The sequence below is a fragment of the Cladophialophora carrionii genome, assembly GCF_000365165.1.
Source record: "Cladophialophora carrionii CBS 160.54 unplaced genomic scaffold supercont1.5, whole genome shotgun sequence".
NCBI lineage: Eukaryota > Fungi > Ascomycota > Eurotiomycetes > Chaetothyriales > Herpotrichiellaceae > Cladophialophora > Cladophialophora carrionii.
In genome coordinates, this window is record NW_008481830.1 from 998,663 (window position 1) to 1,023,872 (window position 25,210).

The 25,210-nt window shown below is 55.1% G+C and overlaps 6 protein-coding genes across 6 annotated transcripts; 2 read left to right on the forward strand and 4 right to left on the reverse strand.

The window, feature by feature from the left end:
* Positions 1-1,267: 1,267 nt before the first annotated feature.
* G647_06182 (uncharacterized protein) lies at positions 1,268-8,016 on the forward strand (the record flags this gene model as incomplete). The annotated part of the gene is made up of 5 exons (XM_008730505.1): positions 1,268-1,366; positions 1,491-2,222; positions 2,275-6,460; positions 6,518-6,648; positions 6,757-8,016. The coding sequence occupies 5 exons, from the start codon at positions 1,268-1,270 to the stop codon at positions 8,014-8,016; spliced, it is 6,408 nt and encodes a 2,135-aa protein (XP_008728727.1).
* A 2,476-nt stretch (positions 8,017-10,492) lies between these two features.
* Positions 10,493-11,262, forward strand: G647_06183 (uncharacterized protein; the record flags this gene model as incomplete). Its single annotated transcript, XM_008730506.1, has 2 exons — positions 10,493-11,048; positions 11,141-11,262. 2 exons carry the CDS (start codon positions 10,493-10,495, stop codon positions 11,260-11,262), a joined length of 678 nt encoding a protein of 225 aa, XP_008728728.1.
* Positions 11,263-12,574: 1,312 nt separating this feature from the next.
* On the reverse strand, positions 12,575-14,046 carry G647_06184 (uncharacterized protein; the record flags this gene model as incomplete). Its single annotated transcript, XM_008730507.1, has 4 exons — positions 12,575-12,772; positions 12,870-13,460; positions 13,568-13,662; positions 13,749-14,046. The coding sequence occupies 4 exons, from the start codon at positions 14,044-14,046 to the stop codon at positions 12,575-12,577; spliced, it is 1,182 nt and encodes a 393-aa protein (XP_008728729.1).
* Positions 14,047-14,752: 706 nt separating this feature from the next.
* G647_06185 (catalase-peroxidase) lies at positions 14,753-17,026 on the reverse strand (the record flags this gene model as incomplete). Its single annotated transcript, XM_008730508.1, has 1 exon — positions 14,753-17,026. The coding sequence occupies one exon, from the start codon at positions 17,024-17,026 to the stop codon at positions 14,753-14,755; it is 2,274 nt and encodes a 757-aa protein (XP_008728730.1).
* A 1,513-nt stretch (positions 17,027-18,539) lies between these two features.
* Positions 18,540-19,677, reverse strand: G647_06186 (uncharacterized protein; the record flags this gene model as incomplete). Its single annotated transcript, XM_008730509.1, has 3 exons — positions 18,540-18,572; positions 18,629-19,350; positions 19,407-19,677. The coding sequence occupies 3 exons, from the start codon at positions 19,675-19,677 to the stop codon at positions 18,540-18,542; spliced, it is 1,026 nt and encodes a 341-aa protein (XP_008728731.1).
* An 824-nt stretch (positions 19,678-20,501) lies between these two features.
* Positions 20,502-24,876, reverse strand: G647_06187 (calcium-translocating P-type ATPase, PMCA-type; the record flags this gene model as incomplete). Its single annotated transcript, XM_008730510.1, has 2 exons — positions 20,502-21,788; positions 21,841-24,876. The coding sequence occupies 2 exons, from the start codon at positions 24,874-24,876 to the stop codon at positions 20,502-20,504; spliced, it is 4,323 nt and encodes a 1,440-aa protein (XP_008728732.1).
* Between the last annotated feature and the right edge of the window lie 334 nt (positions 24,877-25,210).

A 25,210-nucleotide genomic window follows, 5' to 3' on the forward strand; every position in this document is an offset into this window, starting at 1 on the left:
GCACCCACGACGTCCTATATAGCATCGCCACCCACGGCACCCAGGCATGATCCGGTCTACCCAGTACTGTACCCGTGAGCGACGTGCGGGTCTGCTGTTCACGCTCGTTTGGCGGCTCGGATGACATCGGGGGCAAGTCTCACGAGCTATGTGGGCCTGCCCGCTTCTCAATGCGAAAGAGCCAATTGCGGCATTCAAACAAGTGCTTTAAGCAACAAACCTCCCACGCCAAATCGCTGGTTGTGTCCGTCCCTCGGGAGCGGGCTGGGTGGTGTTTGGTTCACGTCACTAACTGGCACGTCCCGCGCGCCGCCCACACAAATGGGCTCGCTGAAGTCCTGCGATTTGGCTGGTCTCGCTCATTCCAGCCCATCACCGGCGAGCTTGCCATCAGCCCCTTTCCTATTTGCCCAGGCGTGACCTCGCGATTGTAGCGGTGAGCGATTCGTCGCCACATCGAGTGCTTGCCTGCATGACCATCGACGCTGGCTGTGCGCGTCATTCGCTGCGGCGCGCTGCACGTCAACACCGCCCGTATTTTGGCGATTCAATTGATGCATTCAAGGTGGTTCTTTGGGCACTGAAATTTTCAGCGTTGTCGGACTTGATCGAGCTCGCCCACCGCGGGCGTATATGAATGACCTCATTTCTCCTTTTCTCCTGCTGGCAGGTTGTGTGTATCGATAGCGTGGGCGATAACTGGCAGATACACAGATCCCGAGAAAGGGGTGGCTTGTTTGGCTTGACCCTTGACTCGTTCTGGCCAGGCGAATCGCTGAACCGCTGGGATCTGCAAAGCGTGACTGCAAGGGGGCGCATTCTGGCACTCGCACCCAGGCACACCCACGCAACCCACCACTCGCTCTGCCCTCCCTCGGGGCTTTTGCTGTCGCCAATTGGCAGCTGGTTCGCTTTTGCACACCAATGAGCAACCCAAACACCTTGTGACCTCCTTTTGCTGCACCAACCCAGCTCAACCACCACTGCTCCCAGTTCTCTGTCGCTGACCCAAGAGGCGTTGTAGACTCAGTCTCACTCACCTCTGCTCTCTAATCCGTCGATTTTGCGCGCTGCTCGTCGTCGCCGCCACCGCAGCAAATGCTTTCACACTCCGACCTGTCTCCCGTCCTCGCCCAGCTACAGACACAGCATGGCAACTCTCGTCGCCACGACGCCCGCCGGCAGCGAAAACGCGTCATTTCCACCAAGGATCCCGAACTATTGCAGGACGGCAAGGGCTGACAGTGAATGCTCGCGAGTTTACAAGATGGGGGAGGCTGCATTTATTTCTCCAACACTACGAAATGCCGATTGGCGCTATGGCATGCACACCGCCATGCTCGAGAACTACAAGCCAGCACAACGGGTATGCAAGACATCCCTCATTCTAACGCGAATCGTCGAGGCTTGCCTCTAGTTCTTCTACCTTGAGATCCCGCTCTTTCTTACTTCCTCCCTGGCACTGCGACGTCGCCTAACACAGACCATAGCATACAATCCCCGACTACGATGCATATATAAAAGCAGCTGCGCTGGTCGCAGCCTTGTTACAGGAGCTTGCAGACGTTCCCGAGCCTTATGGAAGCTGCCCGCCGATACTGCCCACCCAACACTCGTTCACACCCGAGGAATTGTCCGAACCTCTCGCGCACGCCCAGCTCGACGCCACCCGGGAGCAACCCCGACCCGTATCTACTGCCAGGAGGTCCGAAAAGACGGTCGAAACGATGGACTTCAGCATAGATTTCGGCGACACTACCGGCATACAGACCAGAGGCAAGAAAGCTGCGAAGAAGGCCGCGAAGGCTCAACAGCAGGCGAAATGGCTCGAATCAGACAACGAGGGGAATGGCGGTATTGCTGGTGATGGTGGAGATGGTGCTGGAGACGGTGGGGGGGACCAAGCCGGCGGTGGTGCTGGTGACGGTGGTGGGGATGACAACAATAATGGAGGTGGAGGCGACGAAGAAGAATGGGATATGGGTGGCGGCAAGAAGAATAAAAAGAAGAGCAAGAAGAAGCAAGAAGAGGAGGAGAGGAAAAGGCAGGAAGAGGAGGAGCAGAAGAAACAAGAGGAGGAGGAGGAACGGAAGAAGCAAGAGGAGGAACAGGCTGCTGCTAACTCACTCAGCTGGGCCGACGATGTCAACAATGCTGCTGCGGAAGATGACTGGACAACAGGCTTTACGACCAAGAAGGACAAAAAGAAGAAGGGCAAAAAGGTCTGTCCTCGAGTAACCCAGATGTCAGCTGCAGCATATACTAACTAGTCAGGGCGCCGATGACCCGCCGCCATCTGTTCCCGATCCCCCAGCGGCTGCGACATTTCAGGACATCAGCCTTGACGACACAGCCCCGAAGCTGGATTTCAGCTTCAGTGGCACGGACACGAAGAAGGATACTGGGAGCTTTGGTGCGTGGGGTAAGACATGGGACTTTGGATCCCTCGACAGTGGAGGCACCAAAATCAACGACAAGACTTCTAAGAAAGACACCGACAAGAAGGAAGAGGCATCAGGCCTCGGGGATAACAATCCTTGGTCTTTTGGCAACAAGTCGAAGAAAAAAACCACCACATCCTACGGGTTTGATTTTGGCGATTTGGATGCCGGAGACAAAAGTTTTGGCCTCGACGGTGACCTTGGTGACAACAAACCCACCGACGACGCCTGGGGCTTTTCCACTGTCAACAAGAAGGATAACAAGAAGAAGAAGGACGCCAAAGCCGACGAACAGGCTGCAGTGGTTGACCCTGGCTCGAAGGACGACGATCTTTTGGGTGCATGGGGAACCTCGGCATCGAAGAAAGACAAAAAGAAAAAGGGCTTTTCCTGGGATGAGGAGCCCGAGCCCCCGCCCCCGCCACCTGCTCCTGTCGAGCCGGAGCCAGCTGCTGCAGGAGACGATTGGGCATTTTCGACGGGCAAGAAAGACAAAAAGAAGGGGAAGAAAGGCATCACCGAGGAGCCCGTAGTCGAGACCAAGGATGCAATTGCTGACGTTGGCGCGACGGACAATACCTTCGATTGGGGCTTCGGAACGGGCAAGAAGGACAAGAAGGCCAAGAAGAGCGCATTCAGCGATTTCAATGACAATGATGATCTTCTAGCCGATCCTGCACCCGCACCTGAGCCAGAGCCTGCAGCTGCAGACGGCGATGACTGGATGTCCGCCGCGTGGGGAGGGAAAAAGAAGGACAAGAAAAGCAAGAAGTCTGGCATCGAAGATCTGTCTGCATCCGTGGACTTGACTGCTCCTGCTGACACCAAGAGTGAGCCACCTGCAGCGGATGAAACAACGACCAAGGGAAAGAAGGAAAAGAAGGGCAAAAAGGGTGCGATCATTGAAGAAGAGCCGCCTCCGCCTCCGCCCGCTCCCGAGGCTCCCGTTGAGACAGATGACATTTGGAGCTCATTTGGCAAAAAGGACAAGAAAGGGAAGAAGGGCAAGGTGGCAAGTCCTGAACCCTCGATTCCGGATCCAGTTCTCGAGGTCGAGCCAGAACCAGAGCCCGAACCCGAACCCGCAAAAGAACTCTACGCTGATACTACGGGCTGGGAAAACCTCTCTGCTAAGGACCGGAAAAAGAAAGAAAAGGAGGCCAAGAAAAAGGGCTTGCTCCTCCCTGGTGAAGAACCTCCGATGCCAGAACCGGCCCCAGAACCGGAACCGGAACCAGAGATTAAAGAAGACAACTCGTGGGGCTTTGGAGGTTGGGGGACGTCTACAAAAGACAAGAAGGCCAAAAAGAAGGGGTTTATGGATTTCGACGATGAACCTCCCCCACCACCGCCTGAGCCGGAGCCAGTCGTGAAAGAGCAGGTGGACGATGGCTGGGGCTTCTCCACCAAAGACAAGAAGAAATCGAAGAAGAAAGGCGTTCAAGACCCAGTGGAAGAACCTCCAGCGCCACCACCACCTCCTGTGTCGGAAGAGCCACAGGACGATTCGTGGGGGGCTTTTAGCCTTTCTTCCAAGGACAAGAAAAAGAAGGACAAGGATGCGAAGAAGAGCACTTTCCTTGATCCTATCGAGGAGCCAGTGATTGCTGAATCCCAGGAAACCGAGGCGAAGGACAACGATGCCTGGGGCACATGGGGAACGGCCACCTCTAGCGACAAGAAGAAAAAGAAGGACACGAAGAAGAAAGGCTTCCTCGACTTCGACGACGAACCTCCTCCACCCCCTCCTGCACCAGAGCCTGAACCAGCCGAGGAGGTCAAGGAGGATGACAGTTTCTTCGGCCTCTCTGCGAAGGAGAGGAAGAAGAAGGAGAAAGAAGCCAAGAAGAAAGGCGCGGCAGCCGCCATCGCTGAGCCTGAGCCCGAGCCCGAGCCCTTGGTTGAGCCAGAGCCCGTGGAAGAAAAGAAAGATGACATCTGGGGTTCCTGGGGCACAACCACAAAAGACAAGAAGAAGTCTGCAAAAGACTCCAAAAAGAAAGGTTTCTCCGATTTCGACGAGCCCAAACCGGCTGAGACGGCTGAAAAGACCGTCGAGGATGATATCTGGGGATCCTGGGCCACCAAAGACCAAAAAAGCAGCAAGAAGTCCAAAGCGAAGGATGATCTTCCCCCTCCTGCGCCCAGCCCGCCCGCTCAGGGTCTCACTCCTGAACCCCAGCCAATTGACACGCTTGACGATGACGTTGCAGGAGATACTTGGGCAGATCTTACCACGGTGAAGAGCAAAGCTTCATCAAAGAAGAGCGCCGTTTCCAAGACTTCAAGCGGCAAGGAGAAGTCGAAGAAGAGCAAGGACGCGGAGGACTTTGGTGCGGTCCCCTCTTTCGAGGATCCATTGCCAGAGGAGACTCCGGCTAGTGTCACGAAGAGCATCTGGGGCTTTGGCGCACCAACGACCACGAAAATGACCAAGAAAGACAAGGAGGCCAAGGCCAAGAAGGAAGCTGAAGAACAGGCGAAAAGGGAAGAAGAGGAGCGGCTCGCCCGCGAGGCTGAGGAGGCTGAGGCTGAGGCAGCACGTCTGGCCGAAGAAGCGGCAGCAGCGAAGAGCTCTAAGAAGAAGGGAGCCAAGTCCTCCAAGACTGACGCGAAAGCGGGCAAAGGAAAGGATACGGACGAGCTCCTGGAATTTCTTGACGCGCCCACACCTGCTTCCAAGGCGGCCAAAGGGTCGAAACTGACCAAGACGCCGTCGCACAAGCAGGAGCCGGCCGAGGACAAGGTCGAAGACGACTACTTTGGGTCCTGGGGTAACGCGTCGACGAGCAAGAAGACAGCTGGCAAGAAGGACTCAGCCTCGAAAAAGGAAATTGGCAAACACGAGTGGGCCAATGAGGACGATGCACTAGCTGACCCCGAGAGAGACCTGGACTCCGGGTTCGACTTTGGGAAGCCGGCCTCTTCTTCATCCAAGGCCGCGAAGGCAATGACGGCCGCTGCGACTTCCACAAAGACCAAAGTCTCCTCCTCCGTCGCCGATCGCATCAAAGCACTGGAAGGCAAGAAAGAAGAGAGCGGAAAGAAGTCGAAGACGGCCGACGCCGGGCTGACTAAGGATTTGTCTCCGCTAGACGACGCCCCATCGCCCAAAGAGGAAAAGAAGCCAATCTCCAAGGCAGCAGGCGTCAAGACAAAGACAGCTTCGAGCAAGACCACCAAGGCCTCTGCCCAAGACGCGTCTCTCGTCACCGAAGAAAAGAAGTCAAAAGACTCGGTCCCTGGTAGTTTTCCTGGCGCCCTCGACGACGACCTTTACGACCTCGACTACAATCCGCCACTCGGACCCTCGTCGCCGGAGAAGCCCAAGACGAAAGCCAAGAGCAGCGAGAAGAAAGCTGTGAAATCCAAGGCGGCCACCCCCAAGGAATCGGCTGTCGACAATCTCGATCTTGAAGAAGCTTCCACGCCTGTCAAGGCAGCGACACCTCCGCCAGACGACAAGAAAGCGGGAAAGAAGGAACGGCCCAGGGTGGAACGATCCGCGACTGCTTCTTGGGGATTCTGGGGTGCAGCACCTCCGCCAAAGAAATCGGCCAAAGACAAGACCAAGGACGAGGAGATGCCGCCGCCGCCGCCACCACCGAAGAAGGAGAAGTCGCCAACTGGTGTCGCACGGTCGAAGTCCACCCGAACTCCCAAGGAGAAGGAGCAAGAGGACAGGAAGGAAGCTGAAAAGCAGTCCAAGTCGTCCGGCTCCGACAAGGACTCGAAAACCAAGAAACCCGAAAGGCCCAAGACCACACGCGGACCTTCTTTCTCCAACTTCATGTTTGGCGGACCGCCGCCCTCTGCTATGGCGCGTTCCAAGACAAGTGCATCTCGAAGGCCCAGCACCGCGGCCAGCTCTAGACCATCTTCGAGGCGTCAGTCAATGGACGGCTTTGCTTCCCCCCCTCCTGAAGACGAGCCCCCAATGACCGACAAGGTAGCCAAGCTCATGGGAATGAAGTCGAGCAGGATCGAGCGTCGTCCGTCCGTCAAGAAGAACCGTTCCGGTAAGCTTGAAGTATTCTCGCACCGCGATGTGCGCATCACTGACGTCTGTCCATCAGCTGTTCCCGATCCTTACCCCATCGACGATGATGACATGGTGATGATCCACACCAACGACAATCCGCCACACGTTGATGGCGTGTCTGGTGCCGCAAAGTCAAAGTCCAAACCTGCCAAAGCAAAGAAAGAGGTAGGTCTCGCGTCCTCCTCACAGCTTCGTGGCAGGCTTATGCGGCCTTCGTGGTCTCCCGATTTCACCAAAGAGGTCCATGCTGACGGAAGGGTTTCCTATTCACAGATGAAGTCACACAACAAGAACTTCTCCCACGATGATGATATGGTAATGGTCGAGAGCCCGACACAGGCTGATCCGTTGGTCACGAGCGGCCCCGACGATATGGCCTTTGTGGATCATCCGCCTACGCTGAAGCGAAGCAACACTGCATCGAAGAGATCGACCGGATTCTTCGGTGGACTCTTCGGTGGGGGGCGACCTGCAGCCGAACGATCCCGGAGCCACACTCTCACCGACGCGGAAGATCTGCCCATCCGAACCAAGAGCAAGTCCACCAGAAGATCTCGAGCCGTTGAAGGCGAGGAACTTACTACCGATGCTCCTGCGGAAACCGACGCCGACATCGAAGCCCGACGTGCCGAGCGGAGGGCGAAACGCGACGCCCGCGATCAGGCAGAGGAAGCGGACCGAGTAGAACGGGATCTCCGGCGGAAAGAAAGACGAGAACGCGAGAAGGCCGATATCGAGGCCCGTCAGCGAAAAGCACGCGAGCGTGAGAAACGAGAGCAGCTGGAAGAGGAACGACGACGGGAAGAAAAGAGAGCTAGACGTGCTGCGCGAGAAGCGCGGATTGCACAAGAAGAGACAGACGCTCAAGCGGAGGCGGATCGCAAGCGGGAGGAAAGAAGGCGGTTGCGTGCTCAACTGGAGGCTGAGCAAGGTGTCACGCACGACGTTGCAAAAGAAGATCGCCGCCGGTCGTACTATGCGGCGGAAGACGAACGGAGAAGACGAAAGGAGAGCCGAAAAGTCAAGGACGACCCGTACAGATCAAGCCGCAAGAAGTCGAGCGTGCTCGTCGAAGAGTATCACGAGTCGCGGAGCGGCAGCGGCCGTGGAATCGCGCCGCCAGCTAACAAAACCAGCTCATGGGTCAACTCCCAGGCGGACGAGCCACCGGAGATCCCGCCCGTCGAAGGCACGGTACTGGATCCAAGCGGAGAGAAGCCACGAGCCGCAGTGGATGACGATGAGCACAAACGCAGCAGTCGTCACCGCGACAAGTACGCCGGCATGACCGAAGCCGAGATTGAAGAATATCGTGCTCGAAGAAAGAGCTTACGGCGCGGAGAAGGCAAGTCGGCGAGTGGCGGCAGCGACGAGCGCGATCGACGCGAGAGAAGACGACGAAAAGAGCGCGACGTGACCGACGATCGGGGCTACGGATACGACGAAGCGCCGGTCAAGACGTGGGATGGCCGCCCTGCATTGGGCGGCCGAAACGACAGCAAGAGGAGGAGTTTCCTCGGGGGTCTCTTCTGAGCACTTCCGTTCACAGCCCTGGATTCAGAGGATCCGAACGACATTCCAGGATGATGTCTGCTGGCCCACACATCTTCCGAGCATTTTGAAGTGGTTCTTTCTTTTTTGACAGCATTTACACAGCAAGCGAGCATCACATTGGGTTTGGGCTCTCAACAATCAGCATCACCACTCGCTTCAAAACGATTGTCTTCCTATTTCACCGCTTTCAGTGCCACCATGGTGCTGTAGGAATTTGGTGCTTGGGCATTTGGGACGACGGGGACCTTTGTCGAAGAAGAAACTATTCTTTTTCCGGGCATGGCCGAGCTGAGCTGAAGACGGTACCATTTGTTTCACCCTGTACGACCACCGCTATTCGGGCAAAACCGTGTACTTGAAGCGAGGAGGCTATGCAGCTGGGTTCTTTGTTGATTAGCGAGACGAGCAGCAGTTTTCGACCCTTTTTCTTCTTCTTGAATATAGATACCCCATTTAGTTGTCAAACTTGGCTCTACTGGCCTTGGATTAATTACATGTCAGCCATTGTGTTTGAGTGGTCGCGGGTTGTTGTAAGAGTCGCAATGTAGTGTCGTTGATACATCATGGACGATGGACCAGTACAGGAGGCGTGCCGATTGATTTCCAAGTGGTGATCGAAGGGAGTCGCCCGAAGACAGCCATGCATGCAAGCATGCGCCGTAGGATCTGGTACTGATTGACGGATGTTCATACGACCGACGTCCGGGGTTAGATAGAGAGTACGAAGGGGGGTGATCTTTTCTGATCCGGTCTGATCTGAGCGCGTTGGATGCAACAATCCGAGTTCGAGCTTGAGCCCGAGTCCGGCGTCAAAAGGGTAATGAAATGAAATGAAATGAAATCCCCTTGATCAAAGCCAAGACATCATCATTCCATGGATGCAAATGCGGACGCGGTACGAGTACCTGTGGCAGACAGGCGAGACGGGGTGCGTCCGCGCCGCCGCTTCCAGCCTCCAGGGATGGATAATATGTACATGTCGATGAGCATATCGATCAACATGAATGGCACGGCCAGAAGCAGGGTGGTCCAGAGGTAGATGCTGTCTAGAGGGGTCCACGTGCGGTGGGGGAGGTGACAGCGCTCGGGATTCGAAGGCATTGGTGAAGGCATCTTGGAAGTACGTGATGGTAATAGTACTAGGAGTAGTGACAGAGGTAGTAGAGGATAGTACAATAGTAGTAACGGTAGTAGTAACGGTAGTAGTAGAGGAGTCGTGTTAGTAGTGGGGTATGGAAGGTCCGCCTTGTGAGTCTGTGGTAGTAAGGTACCGACGTGGATGTACCGCTGACTGTCCACGAAACAAAAACCGGAGGATATGTATGTACTGCATTAAGTATGGACGACCGCCCAGCGAGTACAGTATGCATGCGTTGGCGGAACAAGACTGATTCCCCGCGCTCCCTTGGGCCCAGCACGGCTCAGTTCGGCGAGGGAGAGAAAAACGGCATGCCGCAATTAACTGATGAATCGATCTCATCCAACACATCGGATGCAGTAGGGATAGTAGCCGTGGTTAGTGGACTGGAATGACTACATAGGACACCATGGTCTACTGCCCGCGTCGAAGTGTACTACAAAATGTTACTCACGACACCCAAGTCACAGAGGTACTGCCAATCCCCCACCACCGATTTGTAGCTGGTCCTCGTTCCCATAAGAGTCCATGGCAAGAAGCTATGAGGGCGTTCCAGATCCTACCCCAGTTCGAGTGTCCAAGAGTCGGGGTCGGCATGAGGTCTTCACCTTCAGCAGCACGGGACTTGAGGTATAAGAGAGACACGAACGTTGCCGCGGGTTGCCTCCTCACTCACTATGTTCCTTATGTTCCTTAGCTGCTAGTACTAGAGTAATTAACTAGTCACCTGCTTAGGTGCTAGTGGTGATAGTACGAGGCTAACTACGGTAGTATTTTTAGCGTGCACGACCGAAAGTCTCTGCACGTTCAGCTCGTGTGAGACATGACCGAATTCCGTCATTACTCTCGGTAAAAGAACAATAATATATATATTTATATATATAGGTACTCCGTATACAATACCCATTGTTTAATGTAGAGCCTCATGGCGATATGTATTAACTGGTCGTAACCACTAGTGGGTGACTAGGCTGTATTCATCCGTGCTTCACCTACTGGGACTGAAGCTTACAGTCGAAGTCGTCTCTCTTCGCAGTCTAATCGATTTCCCACGTACCGCAACATCTGTCTAAGCTCGTTCAGAGCCCATGCACGCCCTGCTGTCACATGCCCTCCCGGTCAACTGAATCTACAGCAGGGGAAACCGAGTTGTCCGTAACCTACAGCGGTCTTCGGCCTTTCTCCGTTTCAGAATCCCACCCAAGCACAACCATAACAACTCTGCAATAATATTAAGGCGCCATCTCCCAGCGTCGCCACACCACCATCTCAGGTTCTGTGATCAGCAATACAGCCCGTCAGTCACCATCACGGCCAATGCCTTCCAAGAGAAAAAGACAAAAGACCGCCGCCGCCACCACCACCGCCACACGCACGCTAACCCAGGCGGAAATCTGGGACGACTCGGCCCTCATTCGGTCCTGGAACGACGCCCTCGCCGAATACGAATACTATCATAGTATTCACGCGCGAGGGGAAGACGTGGAGGAGATCCTCCGGAAAGCTGAAGCGGGTGAACTCGACGATGGCGACGATCAGCAGACAAGCGCGGCGTCGAAGTCTAGTCACTCTGAAGATGGCGCTCCCACAACTGCCGCTGCCCACGGAATAAATGGCCGTATGAAGGGGACTGATGAGGCCGTGACTCGAGCTGAGACTGCAGATGGGGTTGGCGACGACGAGGCCGAAGAAGGCGAACTGGTAGAGGAGGAGGATGAGACCGTTGCCGCAAACGCACGCCGGGGGCCATTCGCCACAAAGCTGAATGTCGGTGCCACCGCTACTGCTCCGATGATAGGCCCAGGCCAACCACCAGGTCATGCGGATATGAGTCTTCATCCAGCGGCTACTGATAACGTAGCGGACGAAAAAGGTAAGCAAGGTATTTACATCCTGGTGGTTCATGGAGAATCGAGTCCTTCTTGCCTCCCTCCTTCTACATGCTACGTGCTGACCGGCGTGAAGGTCCCCCTAAATCGGCGGCTCAGGACCAAACGCTCGAAAACATCAAGATGGCGTATTACTGGGCGGGATACTACTCAGGGCTATACGACGGGCAGCGCCAGGCTCAAAGCCAGACTCAATGATATGCACAAGCGCGTCGCGACGTGGACCTCTATGCGCAGAACGCGTCGATGGCGCCGACAGAGAGAGACGTGGCCCATAACCGACAACCAGGCGAATAACAACCGACAATGCCTGTACCCACGTCCCAGCGAGAAGTGGAAACCGACTTCAAGCCCACGTCAATACGGACGGTCATCTTGAAGCCGAAGTGCCACCATATGAAGCTTCGAGAGCATCTCGTCCATCCACTGCATCCACTGCATCCACTCCACCACCGGAATTGCATTGATTATGCATACATGATTCCATCTCCGTGGTTGATTCTCGAGTGCTGCTCTATACCCACGCCACACTACGCCAATATCAACCAAAGTACAAGTATCCGTGGAACGAACATCCCTGGCTTTGGAGAGAAAGGGCAGCTAGAGCTCAGCGACGATCCAATCTGCTACGGAGCAGGTATTTCTCCAACCATCAACTCTACATACTCACGGATGCACGGATGCTCGTCTGCACGTCCATCCGTCCATCCATAACTCCGTCCATGCTTCTCCGGATCCGAGTTTTCAAACGCCAAATGTACGACCTAGGTACCGAGTAGGCAGTGTAGCTACTGCGAAAGCCACAGGAAGTAGGTATACGAGGACGAGACAGTTAGGTCCTTACATCTGTCGAAGGGTCGTGGAGGAATCGATCGCTCTCTCTTGATGGACCGCGGCTCGAAATGATGAAGAGGGAAGGAAATATATATAGTAGGGCAGAATAGAGCAGATCAGAACAGACCAGAACATACTGTAGCACACATCCAGACGATGGGTAGGCAGGGAGGGCTCTCGGGTCTCAGGCCTCTTCAGTCAGCAGGGCCGAAAACTTCTCAGACAAGGTCTGGCTTGGGGGAGAGGAGCGAGCGTGGAGAGCGTGGAGAGCGTGCGAGTCGACGAACATGGCTTTTTGTCCATCGTTCGCCATGGCGATGCAATATATACTACATGAGAGTTGACAGCATTACGGTACTGTAACATGCATGCGTGCGTGCATGCGTCTGTTCGTTCTTGGGCGTCGTGGGCAATGTCCACTTCAGCGAGAAACGAAAAGGGCACGAAGTACTGTGGTGAGGTGTCGCTTGATGCGAGCGACGGGTGGATGGCGGGTACCGTATCTACGGTATAGTCACATATCATGCATACCATAGCATAGCACAGCATGGCACGCTGCTTCACGCTCAGGGCTCTAATTGTGATGTTCGTAAAGGAAGTAGTCCATTCCTACCTTCACCTCCGACATCTCCCCTCCCTATGCTCTGGCCTCCCGTCTTGCCTGTCAAGCTCAACCTCAATCAACTTCAATGTCATAACACACGTAGGCCGAGTATTCCCCCTGCTCACCCCCTCCAGCGACCATATCTTGCTGGCCCATGCCCTCGTCCTTCATCACCCGGCCCTTCTTATCTCGCCCGAACGCATTGCCGGCCAGGTACGAATACTCGTTGTCGAGACCCTTGCGGACGTTCTTCTCGCGCTTGCCATCCGTCTATACCGTAGTACGCGCGTTAGCATTCGGACGGGGGTAGTCGCGTGTTGTATACACACACACACCCGCGGGAGTGGAGGTAGAACGTATAACTCACCTTGATCAAAACAGCGACAAAGTCCAGCGGCAAGCCGTACCGCAACACGGTCTCGACAAAGACCCTCAACACGACGACATGGACCAGACACATGACGGCCTCGGACCAGCCGGTGCGGCCGAGTCTCAGGGCCTCACCCCAGACTCTCTTCTCCTCGGCCTCTGTCTTTTTCAACTCGCGTTCCTCCTCTTCTTTGCCGCCCTCCTTGGACTTGTAGTCCCGGGGCACCCACTTCCTCTCGCGGACCTTGTGGAGGAACTCGGCCGAGTGTTTCTTGAACGTCGTGACCGCGTACAAGCTGTACTCGTCGTCTTGGGCGACGAACTGCGCCGACCGCGGCACCACCATCGGGGCCAGCGTCTCGTAACTGCGCATAAACTCCTTGACATTGCCGTTGGGCACGGCCACGAGGTGCGTCTCCAGGTGCTCCGACTGTTGGTTCTGCACCAGGATCGACGGCTGCACCACCGAGAGCAGCGACTTGGTCGACAGGTTCCCCTGCTGCCGGCGCGTCAGGGTCTGGAGCTGCGTGCGCAGCGAGTTGTACTGGTTGTATTTGGACCGCACGTCGTTGTCTATTGAATTGGCTTCCTGTTCACAACGTGCGCCCGAGTCAGTCAACAGCAACGACAACAGCATCCCGCACACCTTGCCTGGGAACGGGAGCATATGTTCTGACATATACGGCAGCAACATACCTTTTGTAGCAGATCAATCAGTTCGGCCAGCGGTCTATCGGCGCGGTATTTGACTTTGTTCCACGAGAAGCTGCGGAGATACTGTTCGAGCGGTTCTATCGCAACCCCCAGAGTCAGCATTGGTGTTCCTTGTCCTTGTCCTCCCTCCCTGCTCGTGACCACCTGCAGAAGAAAAACGTACTATCATTGACCGTCTTGTGCATGGCGATCTTTTCCTCGTCCCCGTCCAGCACGTTCTTCAGCGTGTCCCCGACCTTGCTCACCACGCTGGCACACAGGCCTCCCAGCTTGGCCAGCTCGTCCGACTGCTGTAGTAACGCATCGAGGGTTCCGATCTTGAACTCGGGCACCGCGAGGGGGAGCACGCTGCCGTTGGAAGGGTTCGCGGCTTTCTGTAGCGCGGCGAGGGCGTCGTCTTTGTGGCCCGACGGCGTTATGCTCGACGGGACCGACACGAAGAGGTACTTTGTAGTAGACATGGTGTGGGTTGGTGGTGGGAGGGGGGGACGGACGGACGGACGACGCTCAATGGGACTAGAGATTGGGAAAGAACTCAAGGCAGAGAGGAACGTGAGAGCATAAGACACAAAAGGGACCTCGATCTTAGGGCTCCCTGGCACAGAACGTGTCAATCGAAGGCGTCGTCGAGACACCTGCAGACGCTCCGGGTAAACAATTTAGTGGGACATGGAAGCTGGAGCTCTGGCTGCCACCACGGCACCAGCGGCGAGCTTGTGGTGCTGCGTCATTCGCTTTCGGTGGAGCCTAATTAATCGACACGCTCGTCGCGCCCGTCGCTTTCTTCTAATTCCATCGCAGATCTCCTACGAGCACTGTCTTCCCTACCTTTACCGGAATTCCATCCGGGTGTCACGACCGTAAGACGGCAGTGCGCAGTCTAAAACAGAACGGTGTTGGGGATCCGATCATGACCCCCCAGGTCAGTCAATAACCCGCAAGACTACTCCGTCAGTCTCGGTCTAGATCATGCGAGGACAATGAACACATTTCTGGATTGGAGATAAATCTCTTAATTGCTATGTAGTTGTGGTTGCATTTCATCGAGCTTGCTCACCCGTGGCGACTTGGATACGAACCCCCCAAACTCCTCCTGACGGTGAGATCGACTAAGTATTGGCTCGGAATATCACGTTATATCATTTTAAATGTAGACGCCAGCACCCTTCACAGGCGAGCCTTGGCGGGGTCTTTGTTAGAGGCCACATCAAATCGGTCCAAGTCCATCACCTTGGTCCAGGCAGCGGCAAAGTCCTTCTTGAACTTTTCCTCGTTGCCAGCTTCAGCGTACACCTCGGCAACGGCGCGCAGCTCGGCGTGAGATCCGAGGACGAGGTCGTGACGAGTAGCAGTCCACTTCTTTTGGCCAGACTTCCGGTCGGTGCCCTCGTACAGTTCTTGGTCACTGCTGGTGGCCTTCCATGCAGTGCCCATGTCGAGGAGATTGGTGAAGAAGTCGGGAGTCAGCTTGCCAGGAGTCGTGGTGAAGACGCCGTGTGAGGAGCCATCCCAGTTGGCATTAAGCACGCGGAGACCACCGATCAGCACAACCATCTCAGGTACCGAGAGGTTGAGCAACTGAGCCTTGTCGAGGAGGAATTGTTCTGTTCGCACACGGGACGTTCCATGGCCGTAGTTGCGGAAGCCATCGACAACAGGCTCCAGGTGCTCAAATGACTGAATGTCAGTTTGCTCTTGCGTGGCATCGGTGCGGCCAGGTGTGAAGGCCACGGGGATGCCAGCGGCCTTCTCCACTGCCGCAGTACCGGCCAGCACGATGAGATCTGCCAGCGACACCTTCTTGCCGCCACTTGCCGAGCTGTTGAACTCTGACTGGACCTTCTCCAGGGCGCCCAAAACCTGAGCCAACTGTTGAGGATTGTTGACTTTCCACTTTTTCTGGGGTTCGAGACGGATGCGAGCACCATTGGCGCCGCCACGCTTGTCACTGCCACGGAATGTCGCAGCCGACGCCCACGCAGTAGTAATGAGTTCTTGGGATTGGATGCCGGTAGCCAGGATCTTTTGCTTCAAATCCGCGACATCCTTGTCGTCGATGACGGGACCGGTCTGCGGCGGAAGTGGGTCTTCCCAGATCAACACCTCGGATGGAATTTCAGGACCGAGCCAGCGAGATCGAGGGCCCATGTCACGGTGCAGAAGCTTGAACCAGGCGCGAGAGAAAGCGTCGTGGAGCTCCTCTGGGTGTTCGAGGAAGCGGCGCGAGATCTTCTCGAAGGCGGGGTCGAAGCGAAGAGCAAGGTCGGATGTCAACATCCTCGGCTTGTGCTTCTTGTTGGGGTCGTAGGCATCAGGGATGAACTCGTCGTTCGTCTTGGCAACCCACTGGTTGGCACCGGCAGGGCTCTTTGTGAGCTCCCATTCGTACTTGAAGAGGTACTCGAGGTACTTGTTGCTCCATTTGGTGGGTGTTGCGGTCCAGATGACTTCCAAGCCACTGGTGATGGTATCAGGGCCGTTGCCACGGCCGAGCTTGTTTTGCCAGCCGAGGCCTTGTTGCTCGAGAGGAGCGTCTTCTGGTTCCTTGCCAATGTTCTCGGAGGGGCCAGCACCGTGGGTCTTGCCGAAAGCGTGACCACCGGCAATCAAGGCAACGGTCTCCTCATCGTTCATGGCCATACGTCCGAATGTGGTGCGGATATCTCTGCCTGAGGCGACCGGGTCGGGGACACCGTCGGGGCCTTCTGGGTTCACGTAGATCAGACCCATATGAGCAGCGGCCAGCGGTTCCTCGAGGTCTCGAGTGTGGATGTCCTTGTAGTCCCTCTTGTGCTCGTCAGAGTCGACGACTCCTTTGCCTTCGATACCCTTGTGTCCTTGTGAGTAGCGGACGTCGTTGCCCAACCAAGTAGTCTCGCCACCCCAGTAGACAGACTCGTCAGCCTCCCAGGTATCTGGGCGGCCACCTGCGAAGCCGAAGGTCTTGACGCCCATGGATTCGAGGGCGACGTTACCGGTGAGGAGCATCAGATCGGCCCACGAGATCTTGTCGCCGTACTTCTGCTTGATGGGCCAGAGCAGGCGGCGGGCCTTGTCCAGACTGACGTTGTCGGGCCAGCTGTTGAGGGGGGCGAACCGTTGCTGACCCTGGCCACCGCCGCCGCGGCCATCCGAGACACGGTACGTACCAGCACTGTGCCAGGCCATGCGGACGAAGAGACCACCATAGTGACCGAAGTCGGCGGGCCACCAGTCCTGTGAGTCGGTCATCAACTTGTGGAGGTCTTTCTTGAGGCCCTCATAGTCCAAGCTCTTGAAGGCTGCGGCATAGTCGAAATCCTTGCCCAGAGGATTCGAGAGGGGTTGGTGTTGTCGTAGGATGGTTGTTTGCAGGTCATTTGCCCACCAGTCACGGTTGCGAGTACCACCGCCACCGATATTGGCCTCCCGAATGGGGCACTGAGCCGGACCTGAGGACATATCTGCGGTTCGTTTCTGAATTGACGAGGAGAAAGATCGAAGAGGATGAGGTGAGAGAGAGCAAGAGAAGAGACGATAGACAAGAGGATTACCCCGCGCCTTATAAAGAGCCATGAGAGTCGGGTGAAATGGAAGTGAAAGGTGCCCCTCATAAACATGTTCCCCAGGGCAGGTACTTTTCCCTCGCTCTGCATGTCCCGAAACTGACTAGAGCATAAGCCCCCGCCGGAAATCGGCGTCTAGGCACTGATGGATTTATTGCAATGCTCACCATTGGCTGGGAGCACCGGAGCAAGGGTTGGAGCTGTTCCTCGGCTTTGCCATATTAGGCTAGCCCCAGCGAAGACGGAACACGCAGTTCGGGCAACGCTCAGCGAAGACCCTCAAGCGATTGATTTGGAGCCCTCGGTTTCGACGGATGCACGACACAATAAGCTTTAGACGCAATGTGATTTGCTTCTCGATGAGACGTGAGGATCCTGAGACCCATCGATGTTAGATGGTTCGAGAAACACTCGACTGGAGGCGCCACCGAGCCAATTGACGGCAGCGAACTGAGCCTCGACACCTACCCATCATCCAGTACCCGAGGACTCGTACCTTGAAAAAGCTTGCCACGGGGAAATTGAGGCTCACAACTTTTTCGTGATCACATGTCCCTCTCACAAGACTTCGAAGCGGGGAAGTCAGCAGCTGAGCGGAAGCGAACACGGGGTTCTCGGGACGAGGACTGCAGGCGTGTTCTTGACGTGATCTCGACGGATTATCTGTGATCATGCCACTGCAAACCTGCACAATGCAAATGCCGTCGAGGGTCCGCCAGCGGTGGGGTCGGCCTCTTCCTACCCTGCCACACTCGAGTTTGATATTGAACGTGGACGAATAGAAATGGTGCAATAGTAACCGGACTTCGAGTGTCCAGTGGACCTCGCGCCAAGTCGCCGCAACGTTGCTGATATGTGCCCGATATGGCAACTAAGAGCAGGAGTCTTCATTTTCTCCCTCTCGACTCGTGACGATTTGAAACACTAATTATCTGTGGGCCTTGCTCGAAGCCTGCTCAGCACGAGTCCGGAGCGGCAACATGCCGACTCGCTGGTTGCCATCCCGACTCGTGAGGATTTGCGACATGAGGCCATTGAATCACGACAGTCCTCAAGGCTTTTCAGCATCGTGAGAGCGGTAGTGGAGCAAGATGCCGTGGATTCTGTTTACTTTTGGACAGCACATAAGTCGAGAAACATGCACGTGTTGCGTCAACAGTTCGACCATTACACTCAATACAGACAAATGGGCTCTCAATTGGCCATCGCCTCGTTGATGGGAATACATGCCACATAGAACTCGACCCGGGATCGTCCCACACGGGTATTTCGCAGTTGACCACCCGATCTTATCGGAACACCATTATATACACTGCCTGCAAGGTCTATCGTCTTTGTAAACACCTCTTGCAAACTCCATTTGAACGCTCACGAACACGACGACGATTGGAAATGGGACACGTGGATTGTTACGACGCCACTCTGTAGAGGGACTTCAACACCTGCGATTTAGTGTCAGTTGGCAATTCGACCGCTCCCACAAGATCTCGAGACGTACCTTGGCATGCTTTGGCTCAACAAACAGAGCACTGGCCTCGACCAATTTCACAGGCTCCTCACCTTCGGCAACCTCCAAACTCTCGATCCAGCCCTCTGCCCACGCCTTGCGACCCTCAACTTTTGTCGTTGTCGCTCGCAGAACCAGAAACTGTCCTGCCATTGTGGGCTTCAGGTAATTGATGTTTAGATTGGCTGTCACGCCGACCTTGTTCGGCATAGCAGGGAAAGCACATCGCGCAAGGCCCTCGTCAAGCATGGTAGCCAGGAACCCGCCATGCACAATTCCTGGATGCCCCGACACGTCGGTGCCGACGTAGAATATCTGGACCATAGATTTCCCGCCCTTCTCGTTGAAATAGTACGGCGGCACCACAATCATGCCGGGGCCGGCCAACGTGCCCGCCGTCAGATTGTGCTGTTTCACTTCATCGGGAATTTTGAGGTGCGGTCTTGACTCGACGAAGTCTGGATTCGATCGTAATGACCGTGCCAGGGAACAATTTCTGATATGCTCGTCAACTTCCCGTGCAAAGTCATTGTCGGGCGTGTAGAGCGTCAGGGTTTCAGCGTCGGAGGGTATTGACCCCATTATGAGAGGGTGGAGGATCGGGGAGGAGTAGTTGATCGCCAGATAGGTGCCGACAGCAAAAGAGAGCGTGCTGATGACGAGGAAGCTGATCGTCCGGCGTACTCGCGCTTGTCCCTTGTTGTGTACAACGACTGAGAGCTCACGTCAGTCCGCGGTTGAGCCGCACAATCAGTCAGACTTGACTCACCTGTAGAATACGGATTCACACCAGCCCTGTTCAGGGTTCTTGAAAACCTTGTCGCCTTCCCGCGAGCAGATGATACCCCCGACAACGAGAATGGCCCAGTGGCAGTGCGAATCGGCCTGTGAGCGATTGTGGATGGCACAGGTGTAGACGCAAACGAGCAACCAGCGCAATCGGTACCAGCAGCGGTAATCGCTCTCCGAGTCAGAGAAAATCTTGGCCGAGCCGCGAAGAAGAAGACTTTATGTATTGTTGACGGCCCTGATGAAGCCATGATGGGCAAAGGCTTAGATATCCGCCCGCCAGAAGGCCGGCCGGATACGACGTAGCGAAGTGCGAAACTCGGCCCTCAACAACACTGCGATGTGGCTGGATCGATTCCGGAGCGCAAAAATTATTGGCCTGGGCGTCGATCTTCGGCGTCAGTTGGAGGCGGCGATTGGCCCAGGGCGCGTACCTCGGCTCACAGCCTCACGGGCCAGCCTCGGGGCCTCAGAAGCCCCTGGAACCCCCATCACCACCATTAATCAGCCCCTGGGAAAAGGCTCAAAGAAAGCCAAGTGTGCTCAATGCTGCGCTATTGTTTCTCAGCATGCCTATTACTGTTTATTGCTAGGGAAATACAGGGGGATCAGTGCTTGTGTGGACAGGACAGGGAGGTACATGATCCACTGCTGTTCTGATGTTGTATCCTTGTCTCAGCCTGGCTGCTCCGAGGCTCTCGTACCTCGTATCCCGTATTTGCCTGAGCTCGATACGCATTTTCAGTCGCCTAGTTCAAATTGCAGCCGATCTTGACGACCGTGCGGGCGACCCGCATCGCGTTATTGTGCAATGCAACCTTCATGTGCAAACAGCCCTTATTCCACTCGGCCTCCAGCGCCAAATACCTTTCGTTGATGCTGACTGATTAGAGCGATGGTGTGGCACATAGCTAGGGGATCCGTAAAGAGTCGCTTGAGCTCGGCAGCTGCTGGCGGCGTCGGCGCCGGTGCTGTTCGGAAACAATGCAAATACGGAGAGCCACCACCACGAGGACAGCGGCATGATCCTGACGTTCGAATTTCGCTGAAAAAAGCAACGGGTGTATCCTTGCGCTCAAACAGCAGAAGAAGGACTTCGTGAATGTGAACCTTTCGATCGAGCAGAAGGACTGTGCGGTGGTGCATGGTCGAAGTGAGGCGCGAGTTCTGGATCCTGGCTAGGAGGAACTCCAGATTTGGGAGCTGTTCGTGCAAAGACAGGGTCTTCTGCTGGCGTTGCAGGATGGATCTCCATTCCAGGTGTTCCTTCAACACCGGAGTGCGATCGAGATCGCGTGAACCGAACTGTTTCCTGTTCTTCTGGCCGTCGTTCTATCGGTGACCATCCTCCAGCAACGCTGCCTGCGATGATGCCTGCCATGGCTGTAGCGGGACCGAAGACCGAATTCGAGCTTGCTCGAGCCCGTCGCTTGGTCTTCTCCGGAGTAGACGGTGATCCTGTCAACGTATCCACCACAGCTTGTTCCCCATCTGGGGTCTGCGGCAACTCGCTATTCGAGCGGGACCGAGATGGACTGCGAGATCGTGGTAGAAATGCGTCTTTCGGATGTTGCAGCTTGTACGCCAGCTCTGAGATGCGCCCGCCTCGGATCCTCTTCAAGAATTGCAGCTCTTCTCGAATGTCTTCCAGCGCTGGATTCCAGTGCACTTTCTCGTTCTCGTCGTCTTCGAGCACAAATTCCGGACCACGCTTCTTTCTTCTAGGCATAGGTGGTATCAATCTCGCAAACAACTCGTCCGGTATCAATCGTATTATGACTGCCATAGGTACCGAGAGCGCACCCAACACGAGCGAGTATCCCCACTGCGGCCCATTGATGCGGTTAATCGAGAAGGCCTGTCCTCCAACGAACATGATCAAGATTTGTCCTCCGACGATGAGGAACTGGATTCCGATAAACCAGTAGTTGCGCAAGACACCCTCGAAGATGTTGAATTTATTGTCCAACCGTCGCGAATTGTATTGGTTGAAAATCTGCATCCAAACAAACGTGTTGAAGATCGTGCTGTGAAGCCGGTCTTGTTCGCCTGGAGTTTGATAAGACAGAATGCTATTGCCAGCAAAGTACAGTACCAGCGTCACCACGAGCTGATATATCGACTGTCCGATAATCATCTTCCACATCGTCAATGTGATTAGCGGGGCCGATTTTGGTTCCGGCCGTCGTTTCAGTATGGACGCTGAAGGGGGATCGGTGGCGAGCGCTAGAGCGGCGAAAGTATCCATGATCAAGTTGACCCATAGAAGTTGCACAGCAGTCAACACAGAGTTCTCCTCATCATTGGCCACGGCGGAGATAAATGTTAGGAAAACTGCAGTGATGTTGACCGTGATTTGGAACTGCACCCTCGGTCAGACACGACAAATAGTCAGACGGTGGCATGGAGCTTACCTGTAAGAACTTCTTCACAGCATCGTTGACAGTCCTGCCCCAGGAGATAGCTTTGACAATCGAGGCAAAGTTATCGTCCATAAGAATGATGGCCGATGCTTCTTTGGCAACCTCTGTGCCTGCAATACCCATCGAGAAGCCGACGTCTGCTGTTTTGAGGGCGGGGGCGTCATTTGTACCATCACCTGTAACGGCAACAGTTTCTCCGAGCTTCTTGAGGTGGCCAACGAGCAGCTTCTTGTCGTCCGGACTTGATCTAGCAAGCACCTGCAGGCGCGGAATCACCTGCGTCAGCTGCTTTGAACTCAATTTCCGGAAGACTGGGCCTTCCATAGCAATTCCGCCAGACGTGAAGATACCGCATTCGGTAGCAATGGCCTTTGCTGTCATAATGTTGTCTCCGGTGACCATTCGTACAAAAACACCAGCCATTTGACAGTCCCGAACTGCTTGCTCGACACCTGGGCGCAGCGGATCCTGGATGCCCACTACACCAAGGAAGATCATATCCTTGAATACCTTGTCGAAGTCCGCCTGTCGCTTATCCTCTGGAAGAGTGGCTCCCCGAGGTGGCCATTCGTTGAAATCTCGGTAGAGTAAGGCAATAGTACGTAGAGAGCGAGACGCGTAATTGCTTACAATACCGTTCAGAGTCTCCACTTGGTCCGATGTTATGGGCGAGTCTACCAGCTCCTTGGTCGGGTCGCTAATAATTCTGGTACATTTCGAGATCAGGATTTCCGAGGCTCCCTTGACGAGCATGCGATATTTGCCATTAGCAAGCTTGATAACCACAGCCATGCACTTGCGGCCAGAGTCGAAGGGAACCATTTGCGCAATGTCAGCATTGGCTCGCTCTTCCCCAATTGACTCTACCGGAAGATGATCAACAACAAATTGAAGGAGAGCCGTCTCGGTCTTGGAACCGATGAAGACATGTTTGCCGTCTTCTTCTCCTTCGAACGCAGTGGAGTTGAGAACGATCGAATCCTTGAGCAGTGACTTGGTGTCTTGGGAGAGCGTTGCGTAGAACTCGGCAGCCGACACATCATTGGAGACTTCGGCAGGGCCCGAGATTTTGGCATCTGAAGCAGCCGTCGAGTTGATCGGCTGCTGTTTGTCGCCGAATCTGGAAGCGGTAGAAAGCGTGCCTGCCACGACTGTCATCTTGTTCTGCGTCAATGTCCCAGTCTTGTCAGAGCAGACAGTCGTGGCATTCCCCATTGTTTCGCAAGCGCGCAGCAGACGCACGAGATTGTTGTCCTTCAGCATCCTCGTAGTTGCAAACGCAAGGGCTAGCGTGACAGCCAGCGGCAGACCCTCGGGGACCGCCACCACGATGATGGTGACCGCAACGATGAAGATTTGGAGGAAGCGCTGGCCTTTGACTTGCGCGCCTCCTTCTATGTTCTTGAGCTCGGCCAAGAATTTGATGAAGAGGACCACAAATAAGAGTAGACCGGCAGCCAGACCCAGTTTGGCAATATACTCGGCAAGAACGTTCAGCTTCATCTGCAGTGGAGTCGTCTGACCTTCATCCTGTAGCGACATCAAAGTTTTGCCGTAGCTGGAATTGACACCAGTCGCAGTGACAAGGAAGGTGCCGACGCCCTCGGAGACCTTGCCGCCCGACAGAATGAATGGATCCATTTTCTTCAAGCTTTGGTGGTTCTCAATGGCGTGATAAACCTCGTCGGCCGCTGTCTTCCGAATGATGTCTGACTCCCCAGTGGCGGAAGACTCGTCACATCGCACGTTGTGGCCGTCGATGAAGACGCCATCCACAGGAATCAAATCTCCGGGCTCAAGATGCATCACATCTCCAACCAAAACATCGTACACCGAGATTTCCTGAGACTTGCCCGAGCGGATGACCTTGACAAAGCGTTCTTCCTTCTTACGGTTCAACTTGACGAACTGACGCTCCTTCTGGTAGTCATTGAGCGCTCCCACAAAAGTCACCACAAAAATCGCAACCATGATAGCGACACCCTCGACCCATTGGACTTTAGCTTCATGCTCTTCGGAAGGCGCAGGTTTGATAGTCTGATATATTCCAAGCGCGAGCGAGATGACAGCCGCCACAGACAGCAGTATCAGCACTTTGTCGTTGTAAGCGATCCAGGCAAGTTGCCAGAAAGTCTTGGCCTTCTTCTCTGGCAGACGATTATCCTTGAAAACGCGCTTGCGGTCGGCGAACGAGTTGTCTGAAGTCTTCGCAGCCGCAGTCAGTGACATGCCAGTGGTCGTCCGCTTGACAGTCCCATAGTGTTGCTCGGCCTCGGCGCCAGCCTGGACCGCTTCTCGGAAATCCACTGTGCCTTCCAAGCCAACTTCGTCGACGCTCAAGCCGCTGTGTCGATTTGTCCGCAGACCTTTCTCAAGGCCCCCCAGACCGCCAAGTGCGTGGAAAGCGGCCAAGTTCTTGGGATTGATCATCTTATTCAGTTGACCAGGGCTAAAGGCGAAGGGGTTGTTCTCAACTTTGAAATCGTCCTCTGTGCCCGGGTCCGGCGTCAGTGCGTCTGCGTCATTGATCACATCGTCATTATTATTGAAGGAGTTTTTCCGCGCGTCCTCTGCAGCTGAAAGCGTAGATGCTATCTGCGTCTCTCCTCCAAACTCCGACGTGGATGCTGAGTTCTGGGACTCCATCGATGTGGCCCGTTGCCTTGACCCGGGAACGGCAAGGAAGTTTTGGGAGGCGCCATCAAGGAACTGGCCTCTGGGAGAGGAGACATTGTGCGGAGAGGTCGGGCGCGACTCGCGGTTCGCGGCATCGGAGGATGAGCGAACGTCCGTCGGCGATATGGAGAAAGGAGAGGACAGGGAAGGACCAGAGTCAAGACCTGATGTCTGAATTCGAGGTAATGGTGCGGGCTTGTCAGAAACGGCGCTGGAAGGTTCTTCGGAGGGTTGAGGCGAATTGACGGCGGAATCGTCTATACTGATCGTGGGTGCGCGTGGTCTCTGCTGGGTTCCTTTTGGCGACTCTGCGTCTGCACCTTCTGTCTCCCCGGGCGTCGGCGAAGACATGGCTGGATCTTGCCGTGCTGGCCAGTCTTCTTCAGCCGATCTTGCGTATGACGAGTTTCCAAAGCGCAGATTCAAGACGTATCATAGAGGTCCGATGAGGGAATGGCCGGCCGGCAGCAGAAGTAGATGGTGGTATTAAGTTTGCTGCTGTTATTATCCCAACCAAACTGGTACAAGGACGGTGTCAGAAATGCTTTGCAGTCAGACAAACGCGTTGTGACTGAGGCCATACACACAAATGTCCGTTGGCAGGCGAGGATCGCTCCAGTGATTATTTACTTCAGGCCGCTGAAGATCCTGAGAATGGGTCTGCTCGTGCGAGAGGTGTCGGGCC